The 11,824-nt window shown below is 42.0% G+C and overlaps 1 protein-coding gene across 1 annotated transcript in view; it reads right to left on the reverse strand.

The window, feature by feature from the left end:
- Positions 1-914: 914 nt before the first annotated feature.
- AGPAT5 (1-acylglycerol-3-phosphate O-acyltransferase 5) overlaps positions 915-11,824 on the reverse strand; it is a 107,976-nt gene continuing 97,066 nt past the window's right edge. Inside the window, exons 7-8 of the mRNA XM_006024487.3 lie at positions 6,780-6,903; positions 915-3,404 (exon numbers count right to left, since the gene is read on the reverse strand). Coding sequence (XP_006024549.1) covers positions 3,179-3,404; positions 6,780-6,903 — 350 coding nt within the window. The 3' untranslated portion in view covers positions 915-3,178. The remainder of the gene's footprint in view (positions 3,405-6,779; positions 6,904-11,824) is intronic.

Here is an 11,824-nt window from a genome sequence, read left to right on the forward strand (position 1 = left end):
GAAAAGATAAACCTGCAAAAAATTCTGGCCAGTAGGAGCAGCTGCAGACACTGCCAAGCAAGGACATTCAGACATGCTTTTCAGAACTGTAGAAGTTTCTTCAGGCTTTCCCTGCCATGTGCTGACTGAATGCTTGCATCAACCTCTCTTTGCAAGGAAAAAATGAAATCTCTTTACTGCAGCTTTAACCCCATCTTTTCCCCTAACCCTGCCTTCTCTTTTAGCATCACCTTTCCCTTCATTCTTGTTTCCATTACACTTACCCATCCTAACTAATGCCCGCCTTTTCCTTCTCCTGCAAAAAAACGAAACCATGCTTGCATACAACATCTGCCCCTCTTGCATTCATCACTAGATTTGCACATGTAATACCCTCCTCCCCTGTTCTATACATGTCTCATTTCTTTAAACTAAGCTCTTCAAGTTCTACTACTCTGTGGGCATTTGTACATGTTCACTTTAATGCACAGTAACCTATTTTATTGTGCATTAGAGCATCATGGCAAAAACTATGCTAATTGGTTAATGCACAGTAAAATTAGGCTACTGTGCACTAAGCGTCACTAAAAAACCACAAGCTTTTCCTAGTGTGCATTAAGGGAGTCTAATGTCCATGTACTTAGTACCTCACATTAGAGGTACTAAATTTAATTCACAATAGCAAAAGTGCATTAATGAACATGCAGACGCACCCACTATGTATTATCAATTGAGAAGTTACTGTGCAATCTAACTCTTTCGTCACTACCATGCACTGGTAAATATAGAACATTTAACGTTTCTGAAAATGTTTTAGCAGAGAAGACAGACAATGGTTTTTGTATGTACATTTACATACATATGTAGACTTTCTGTAAAGAATAATTCAACCACAAACTGTTACCAACACAGAAAAAAAAAAAGTAGGCAGGGCAAAAAGTTGAATGAGCATCAGCTCTTTCCTTTTTAATGAAGAAATAGTTCAAGTTAATATCAGTGCATATTAAGAAATAGCATAGAGAATACTCCCAACACCTGATATACATCAGCAAATTACAGTTTTAAAAAATTTATAAATTAATTGAAAGGAAAAAAATTCTGTGAGAGTAGCCAGGAGAACAACATTCAAAATAAACATACCAGTTACTTAGCTGGATGGCAATGATTATATTCCAGACAGATTGATTATTTTTGTCGTTAAGACCTCAAAATAGCAGGTATTCTGCTACAAGTTAGTTAGGCAGTTTGCATTCTCTTTTTTTTGTACAGATAAATGTTATTCTTAATTTCTGACTGTCATATAAAAATGCATTTAATCAGGTCAAGTGAAGATTCATTTTAAAATTTACTTTTCATATTTCAAAGTCAGAGTAACATGGGAATGCTGCATTCCAGTCATATCCATTGAGAAAAGGCCAAACTGTATGGGGAGCACATTTGGCTACAATATAAAATGGTCTTTTTTTCCTAGTTGCAGAACCTCATTAATAATACTGTTTTCCCAGTTTTAACATGGTTCATCATTGTGAAAGAGCACAGCACAGAACTGCAAACTGAAAGTTGTACTGTTTAAGGTGAAATCATAAATATTCTTCTATAAAATCCTAAGAAAAATATATATTAAAAGCAATATCTTGTTCAATTATTCTGGCTATGGTGGATTCTGAAAAATTTAGTTATAGTTTTAAGATGCCTATCATTTTAGTGCACACTGAGCTTTATGCAATACAAATCCCATTAAATTTAATAGGAAATGCACTTTTAAAGCTTTGGAGAAGAGATATAAAAATATCTTCTAGGTCTTGCATTTTGATACAGGGTGTCTAAGTTCCCAAGGCAAGAAGATGCAGGATCCAATCCCAACCTCAACCCCGTGCTAACAACGTATTCCCTTAACATAAAATAAAATTTTCCCATGGAGAACCACAACAGCCCCAAGAATCATAGGCCAGCTGACAAATAAAATTTCAAGTTGGTGAAATACTGATAAGATATGTAATTTTTTCACTAGTATTCTACAGTGCAATCCATATCAACACCATTACCTCCAATCCAACTGAAGTGAAGTGTGCAGCAGCTAGAATCCTGTAAAAGTCTAGTATAATATAATAGCACTAAAATGATCCCTTGACTGTGAAACATTAGGCTAAAATAAATCATAGATTAGTAGCAAAGGCACATGCTTTAAATTTAGTAGGAACATCTGAATGTTCCTTGTTACCATAATATATACCCCTGCTTTAATAATAGTAATACAGTACTACTATTTATTTGCTTCAAGATAATTTTGAGGTAACAAGAAACTTTGGAATGTTCACCATTCTTTATGGCACATACACATTATAATGTTCTAGTAACTTAGCTGAATTTTTCAAGAAGCTATTTACAATTTAGACACAAGGTAGACTATAATCTGGTTAGGCCACATTTAAACTTAATATTTCATTATGCTGAATACATTCTTTTATGCACAGACATTGGGTGCGCAAAATAAGATGCCTCTTCAATAAAATTAATGAATGTTTTGCATACTTAAAATAAATTCTAACAGCTACTAATGCAATATAATCAGAAGATCATGCACTAGATAAACAGAGCTTCTTCCCCATGAACGCAAGTTCTCAGCAGTCTTTTTTCTGACTTGGGTAATATTTCATGATTTATTAGTTTAGTCTTTACATTTTGAGGAATATTATTTAGATAAAACTGAAAAGGAAGATAACACAAAACATTTGTTTTGTTTTTTGTTGTGATGCAGCGAGGATCTCTCTTATTGAGTTACTACAAGAAACAACAACCACCGCTACAAATCAACATTAATGATGTCAAAAGAATAAATATACACCCTAAATTAATCTCCAGAAATATATTCACTGGGTCTACTTAAGTTACATTTATACAAATATATACTTGAGTAGTCTGCTGTATATAGAGGTGAATATTAGGTTCATGGGGAAGGCTATGTGTAATATAACTCAGTTTATCTGTCATTTATACAGCGAAAATCAGTAGCAAAATTGGAAAACTACATATATATATTCCCTCGACCAATTGTGTAGAGGCTTAAGTCACAAATTCAAAATTTATCCAATGTTCAATCAATAAGGCTTTATTTACATTACTTTATAAATTCAGGGAAAAAAGTTTGCTGCTGTGTGCAGAAGATAGCACATTTCACTGACCAGAGACCAGCATTTGCTTATGGTTTAATACTAACCCACAGACAACCAATTAGAGTCCCATATATCCATGTTTTTACATAGAGTTTCCTTCCAGATTCTGTAAGAAGCATACTAGCTGTCAGGCTACCTAGAAACAGTAAGGACGGTAAAGTTTTCTTCAGGCTGAGTTTGGAGTGAACACCTTTTCCAGGGAACTTATTTCTTCTTTTAGAATCCTTTGCATCATAAAATTCAATTAACAACCTAGGAGCAGATAAAAAGTGGAGACAAAGTATGTGTTAGTACAGCTGAAAGCCATTTTATGACACTTAACAGCTTTATATCCTAGATTACATCATCTACCGAACACTGCATTTTTGGCATGCAACACAAATAAGATGTGCACCTTGTTTTTTGAAAAGCAGAATTAAAAAAATGCTTTTTTTTCCATGAAAATGAGTGGTAAGTACAGTATTTTTTCAGAGAAAACGCAGGCTGCTGAGGTTGGTGGGGTGGAGGAGTAAAACCCTGGGGATACTCTGTTAACCTCATAGCTGTTGGACACTGCAGCAGCTGTTGGCTGAGCCAAACTGCCCAGTCCCTCTTCTCTGCTTGAGCTCACCTGGGTGGGCAGCTAGCAGTGCCTGCCAGGTGAGGTGAGGACCTGATCCTAACCTGCAACTAGAAGTCAGATGGGGGCCCATCCAGATGATCCAGAAGAAGCCTCTGTTCCAGCACCAGAGGCTCAGCTCTTCTTTAGAAATCCAGGGGTGCCAAGTCCTGGGTGCCAGGACAAAGGCTCCTGTTGAGTCAGTAGCAGCTTCTGCAGCATGAGCCTCTCCTTAGGGGAAGAGAAAGTGTCCACAGCCAGTACCTTGGGAGCTCCATGCACTCACTGTGCTGCCTCCATGAAGCACTGCTTTCTCCTGGCAGAGACCTGTGCTGCATAAGCTCCTAATATTTCCTTGCTTAAAGTGTGCATCCCAATTTCCAGCAGCTGGATTTCTTAGAAAAACTTGCATATTGTATGCTAGAAAATACCGTATTTAATTCAAGTGTTTAATGCGACTAAAATAACACTATAGGGATGTGTATAGTCAAAGTTTTATATACACATGAGCACTCAAACTAAACCTCTTAAAAGGAAAAAAAAAAAGATTTTATTGCCCGTCAACCCATTTTTGCCTCCCCACAATGATCCTTTAACACTTCTGCTCCTAGTCTACTTTTCTATTTATTCAACATCCTGCAAACGGTTCTCATAGAATATCAAATATTTTATTTTTAATAACTGAAAACAAAAGAAACTCAGGTAAACAAAAGAAAAGTGCCTACACGTAGTAAAGCGGGAGAACAAAGTCTCACAACACAGAGTTTCTGAAATAAATGCTGACATTTTGGCTGCTTAAAGACGTGGGTGGGGGGAAAAAAACCCAAAAAAACCCAAAACAGCGCTTTACTTTCAGCTTGGTGCACACCTACACTGAATGCAGCACAAACCCAGAAGAGGCAATACATCCATTTGAACTGGCTCGCCCAGAGTCTGTACATCTCATGCGTTTCACTGGGGCTTTTTGGCACTTTTAACTAATAGCTGATTGAATCAGTTATTTGATAAAAGCTTCAAAAAGCCCCATTGAAGTGCACGAGGTATACAGACACTGGAGAGCCGGGTCAAACTGATGTGATGTTTCTTTCAGTTAATGCGCTGGGGTATTTTCTCCCCCGCGTCTGTCAGAACCCTTTCTTCTTACATGCGGAAGTCAGAAACTTTATAGCAAATGTTACCATATAGCAATGGTTTTCAACCTTTTTAAAATTAAGGCACCCTCCTCAGAAATGTACTTATTTCTTGATTACAGAAAACATAATAGAACAACTCTTCTGTTGCAAAGAACACAAAGACCATAACAAGTCAGAATGTCTTTGACACTAAGGGTTCATATTTGAAATTGCTTGCTTTATCTTGTGAATCACATGTAGGCGAGTGTACAGCCCAGCAGTGCTAATACTGCAAGGCATTCCATGAACCCCTAACAGGATCTAACTGCACCCCAGGGTGCCATGCTGAGTCACTACTTTAGAGGCTTATCAGTAAGGCCTGGTTTAAATCACGGGCCCAGCTTAGAGCATGGAGGCTCCTTTAATCTTGGAGTGCGTCTCCCCCCTGCGTTAGCAGAGGGTTCCATTGGCCCTGCTGCTTGTTGCTTGCTCCTTATAGCCAGAAGGCAAAAAATGCAGTTTTAAATATGCTGCGGTGTTTGCCTCCTGCCACTTTCTACTGACCAGACAGGAGGCAAAAAACACAGCAAATTTAAAACCACGTTTTTCACCTCCTGGCCATCAGGAGTAAGCAGCGAGCAGCAAGGCCCCTCCGCTAATCAGCAGAGATTAAAGGAACCATAAAATTGAAGGAGCCACCACACCGTAAGCTGGGCCCGCAATTGAAACCAGGCGCTACCTACAGTAATAGCAGTTCCTTTCTATTGCATTTGCAATTAATTCTTTAAGCATATAAAATTATGAAAATTACTAATTTTTTTCATATCTTAAAATTCATAGCCCTGACTGTAATGATTCTAGTTTGGATACTCCAGTGCAGCGGACGCAGCATAGGGACCAAGGTTTAACTCCTGGCTCATCTGCAGACTTCTTGTGTGACCTTTGGCAAGTAATTTATTCTACCTTGTCCTCAAGAGCAAAAAAATGACAATAAAAGCCAAATATAGATGCTTGCTTTTTCCATGGATTCAAAAGATCATAGGCTAAGTTAATTCACTCATATACTTAAATAGAGTTTTAACGAAGGAAAATTACAGCCTTTAAAATGTAAAGAACCACACTAGATCCCTCAGCAATTGCCTCTTCACATCTAGGAGTTAATTGCCAACAAAGAAAAACCTGGCACAGCGGTTCCAACTAAATCTTGCTACACAGGAACTTGACAGGACTGGTAGAGACCCCAGGCAGATACAGAGGAAGACGTTTCTAAAGGTATATCCATGTAGGTCCCACTATTCTAAGGTGGTGGCACTCGACCAAGGTAGTGGCGCTCGACCTTTTCACCCCAATGGGCCAAGAAAAGTGATGCAGGCCCGAGACAATCCCAAACACCAGAATCAAGCCTTATGTTGCCTGGATATCTAGCACACAGGGTCACAGCCTGTGGGTCTCCCCATGGACCTGCAGGGAGCTCTGCAGGCTGGAAGACACTGTGCTTGGGGCTGGATCTGGCCTAGGGGCCAGGGCCTGAACACCCTTCTTCTAAGGCAGAGGTTCCCAATCCCCAGGCTGTGGCCCGGTACTGGGCTATGAAGGGTTGGCTGCTGGACTGGAAGTCTGCAGTATGCTGGTGTGTAGTTTGCTGGTCCATGGTCACTTCTGGTCTGCTGTCTAAAAAGGCTGGGAACCACTGTTCTAAGGGTACCCTGATGTGGGGCACCCCTACCAAAGGAACACATAGGGGAAAGCTGTGAAAGAATTGAGTCTGCTTCATGGAGGCTCTTTCTGGGGGGTATTCATTGCGTGGGCAACCAGGTCCACAGAAACTTGTTCTTTGTGTTGATACTGAAAATAAGTTACTTTGAAACAGGAGATCTTCACAGTGTCAGCTGTGACATTATGAATACTGCTACTCACTTATCCTTTATCTCAAAGCGTTCATGAAGCCATCTTCTCATATACATCTGTTCTTCTGGAATATCCTTCAATTCAAGTCGATCAATATAAATATGAACCCTTGGACATTCCTGACACAGAAATTCTAACAAAAGAAAACACAACAAAAAATAAAAACGGAGTATTCTAAGTATCTTTTAAAGAGTAGAAATGTCATTTGCCTTCTACTGAAAATTTTACTTTGTGTCTCTACGAGCCAGAGTCTTTACAGCCACCCTACCATTTTCAAAAGCACCACGTCTTTTAAGAGTATTAAGCCTCTTACAAGATTTCGAGGCAGGGCACAGTTGTACTACTCTAGTGTTGCAATGTGTTGAATGAAACACTCCAAGCCTGCTTCTCACATGCTCCCTCTGAAGCTGTAAACAACATAGCCACCTCAGTGCAGAAACATCTAGGGAGCTACTTGTTTCCAATTTAGGTACTAGCACTCACAGAACAGAACAGGTCCACTTTGTAAACCATCTGAGTATGGCACCAGGGAGTCACCGTGGAGACATATACCTTAAGTAACAAAGGGGCTTTTGACAATTTTATCCGCTGTCTGATCCAGTATGGAAAACTGCCCAATAATCCACTGTACAAACTCTACAATACTGTACATGGGGAATATTCCTGTTTTGACATTTTGGAATGAGATTTGTACTCAGCAAATTAGTCAGTTAAGATTTTGAAGGTGTTAATGTAATTGCTTGAAGTATCCATTTCTTGTCTGTTTTAAAAGGGGGACAAGAAATTAAAGAATCAATTCTGATTTAAAAAAAATAAAAATCAGAAATTAGATTAACTTGCTCCTAATCTGAAAATTTCAAAATTCAAACTATAGAAGTTTTCCTAGCCATCTCCAGGAGGAGCTGGGCTATAATGGAAATGACAGCTGATAATTAAAGTGTATAATAAGTTAATGCTGTCCTCAGAACAAACACTTCTTTTATTTTTTATCCTGCTGAATAGAAATTCCCTTCACCATCGCTTTGTTTTCTTGTTTGTATAGATGTGGTAAATTGCTGAAGCGCTGATTCTCATTTTGTCACCTCTATAATTATGCTTAGAGAAATTCAAAGAACAAACACTTTTCCAATGATGACTACAACTCTTATTCAAATAGGCTATGGGATTAGTTACGTTTGCTAAACTGAACTATTGCACATTGATGGATCTTGGATACTGTATATTGTTTTTGACTTTTTATTGATACTGCTTTGTTTCTGCACATACTAATGAACAGCTTTAAAACAAAATGAAAAGGGAGTCCTAGCATTAGCCGAAATTTTATTTAGCCGACAGAGCAGTCACAGGGCCAATGCTGAACTTAAGAAGCTGTTCAGGAGAATATTAAAACCTTTGCAAGGAAAGCCTCATTGACACAAGCACCTCACTGTGGCCTGCCAAAATTGAACTCCATTCTGATTTTTGCAGGATTGCTCTGTTTTTGAAAACCATAAAATAAAACCTATACTTACTAGAGGAAAGTTATGCTTGGCTATTCCCCATTTTAAATAGAAATGTCATAGAATTTTTAGAAGAAAATCCCCCCACAAGAAAGCGGGAATGGAGAGTTTGGGCACCCATGTGTATATTAATGAAACCTCATGTCAGCTTGTTATGCATTGGAAATTCCTGCAAACTATAGATAATAATGCCGATCTCTCAATTGGGAAGATGTTAATACTTTGTCAGTCTCTCCAATGTCTTACGTCTTTGTGCAGACAGAAGACTCATGATGCATGAGAGCCAATAGCACAACATTTAGGGCAACTTTAATCTCTATGATGAAGCAGCTACAGCAGGGGTTGTCAACCAGGGGTACTTGGAAAGGGGCTAGGGGAGTATGTACAAGCAGGCAGACAGAGCGCTGCCACCCACCATTCTGCATTGCTGCCTCCAAGGAGCACAGCTCTCCCAGCCGGCTGGATGCAGCAGGGGGGAATTCACACACGGTGGCACTGCAGCCATCCACCACCCCGCGCTGCCATGTGCAAGTAGCCCCCAACACTCGACTCCTCCTCCCTCCTGCTCCACCAGAAGTGTACCCAGAAGGTGGACGCTTTAAAAAAGGTTGAAAACCCCTGACCTACAAGAATAGTCACTAGGAAGAGTTTCTTTTTAAAACTTCCCGAAGAAGCAGGGGTAGCAGTGGACATAGTCTTACTGGACTTCAGGAAGGCCTCCGACACCGTCTCTCACCCCATTCTCATTAAAAAACTAGGGGACTGTGGCGTCGACACCTACACAGTCAAATGGGTCGCTAACTAGCTGGAGAGCCACACCCAGAAAGTGGTGGTGGATGGGTCATTTTCAACCTGGAGGGATGTGGGCAGTGGGGTCCCCCAGGGCTTGGTCCTCAGACCCGCGCTGTTCAACAGCTTCATCAGCGACTTGGACGAGGGGGTAAAAAGCACCCTAATCAAATTTGCTGATGACAATAAGATGTGGGGGGATGTGGGCATGCTAGAAGGGAGGAATAGGCTGCAACTGGACCTAGACAGGTTACAGGGGTGGGCAGATGAGAACAGGATGGGTTTCAACACTGACAAGTGCAAGGTGCTGCACCTGGGGAGGAAGAACCAGCAACATACCTACAGGCTGGGCAACAACCTTCTCGTCAGTGCAGAGACAGAAAAGGATCTTGGAGTCGTTATTGATGCCAAAATGAACATGGGCCGACAGTATGGGGATGCGGTCAGGAAGGCCAACCGTACCTTGTCATGCATCCACAGATGCACCTCGAGCAGGTCCCAAGGAGGCAATCCTCTCCCTCTATGCGGCACTGGTCAGGCCGCAGCTGGAGTACTGCGTCCAGTTCTGGGTGCCGCACTTCAGGAGGAATATGGACAGCATTGAGAGGGTCCAGAGGAGGGCCACCCTCATGATCAGAGGGCAGCAGGGCAGGCCCTACAAGGAGAGGCTAAGGGACCTGAACCTGTTCAGCCTCCACAAGAGAAGGCTGAGGGGGAATCTAGTGGCCTGTTACAAACCAGTCAGAGGGGACCAGCAGGCATTGGGGGAGTCCCTGTTCCTCTGAGCACTACCAGGAGTGACTAGAAATAATGGTCACAAGCTGGCAGAGGGTAGATTCAGACTAGACATCAGGAGGCGCTACTTCACAGTCAGGGCGGGTAGGATCTGGGACCAACTTCCAAGAGCAGTGGTGCTGGCTCCTACCCTGGGGGTCTTAAGAGGAGGTTAGACGAACACTTTGCTGGGGTCGTTTGACCCCAGTACTTTTTCCTGCCGTGGCAGGGGTCAGACTTGATGATCTGCTCAGGTCCCTTCCGACCCTACCAACTATGAAACTAGAAATTGCTTCATAGTTTCATATCTGTAGCACTGAGTCCTGATGTTTTTTATCAGATTGTGGAACATAGCAGATCTCAGATAAAAAATGTTAACGTATACTTTGCACTCAAATACGTGTCTTATTTACTGTGATGGACACCGAAAACTCAACAATACGTATTTAAAAAACTAAAATGGTATTATTGGTATCTCAACAAATGTTAACAGGGTTCACTGATGTGCTTTGTGTGGAGACTAAGTCCTTCAGTGGAACTTTCTAAAATACGTAAAAATGGATTGTCAGGAACAAATATGTTTTTTTTCTACTAGATCTCGAACACCACTGTAGCATATGCCATATTCATCCAAATCCAAGATGAAGACTTTACCCACATTATCCATCCAATATTCACCCAAATCCAAGACTTTGAATTTAAGATGACCCCAGTAATTAGATTCTACACATGGGAAATTATAAATAGAATCTAATTAGTGCAAGGCCATGTTAAACTCACCCCCACTCCCTGGCCCAACTGCTGCAGCACAGAAAGCAGTGGGAGGGGGCAAGGGGCCAGACCCCCAACCCTGCCCCCCACTTCCTGTCCCCATGCCCCCTGCCATGTGTCCCATGCCACCCATCCCTCCATACCTGCATCTGCCCCCACCCCCTGAAGCTTACCCCACCCCTTGTCCTCCTTGCAGCCTGCTTCCCCCACCCCCTGCTCTGCGCTACAGCCTGCCTCCCTCCTCCTGCCTCCCTCCTTTGCCTGTACTTGGTCCCTTGCCCCTGTGCCTACTCCCACACAACCCCCCTGTCCAACTTTCCCCTTACCTTCTGCTACAGCTCTGCCCCTAAGCCAGCAGCAGTGCAGCCACGGTCCACCTTCAGCTCAGCTCAGGCCCAGAGAAGGACAAGTGGCAGCAGCTCCCAGCCAGCTGGGTCGGGGCTGGAGCCAGAACAGAAAATAAGGAAGGACGAGCCAGCTGGGGGGGGGGCAGGCAGGGATATGCTCAAGCATAGTGGGGGCAGGGGGGGGGGGGGCTACAGGTTCCCTCCCTCCCCTGCCGTCTTTCCTGTGCTCCCCACAAGCCACGTGCTCCCTCCCCTGCCAAATGAGCCATTCCGGCCTGGAGCAGGCAACAAGCCTGAACCTGGGGCCAAATCCAGAGCTGAGCTAGCACCTGCCCCAGGCCAGTATTCAAATCTAAGTGGAGCCACCCCCCCACCCCCCCCTTGATGGAGGGGAAACGCCTCATCTTGGATTCAGGTAAATATGGTATATATGGCCAATTTACTTTTAAGGGCAAAGTGTGTCAAAGGTGCAGACTCAGCTTTAGAAGACATTTTAACCACTGTTTTGGAGTAAGACAATTTTACAGGAGACATTTCTACCATTTTATGTTGTGTGCTACAATTTATTCTGTGAAAGAATAAAATGGCTTGTCCTTAGCATTACGTGTGTTCCTGATTTGATTACTCTCTTGTACACAATTAAGTCAGATCACAAAGCAAAAGCCCAAACAGTCAGCCCAAACTCGCATGGCATTTTCATAATTACTATACGCTTTAGAAAAATACTGATTAAACCAGTTGTTGTTTTAAAAGTAAAAAAGAGTGGGTAAGGTAACTAGTAGGGTGAAAGTGCTAGACTTTAGGAAAGCTGATTTCAATGAACTCAGGCGATTAGTCAAGGACGCACTGCAGAGTAGGAGTTTTGAAGAGATGG

Source organism: Alligator sinensis, unplaced genomic scaffold (assembly GCF_000455745.1).
Source record: "Alligator sinensis unplaced genomic scaffold, ASM45574v1 scaffold1012_1, whole genome shotgun sequence".
In the NCBI taxonomy this organism is placed as follows: domain Eukaryota; kingdom Metazoa; phylum Chordata; order Crocodylia; family Alligatoridae; genus Alligator; species Alligator sinensis.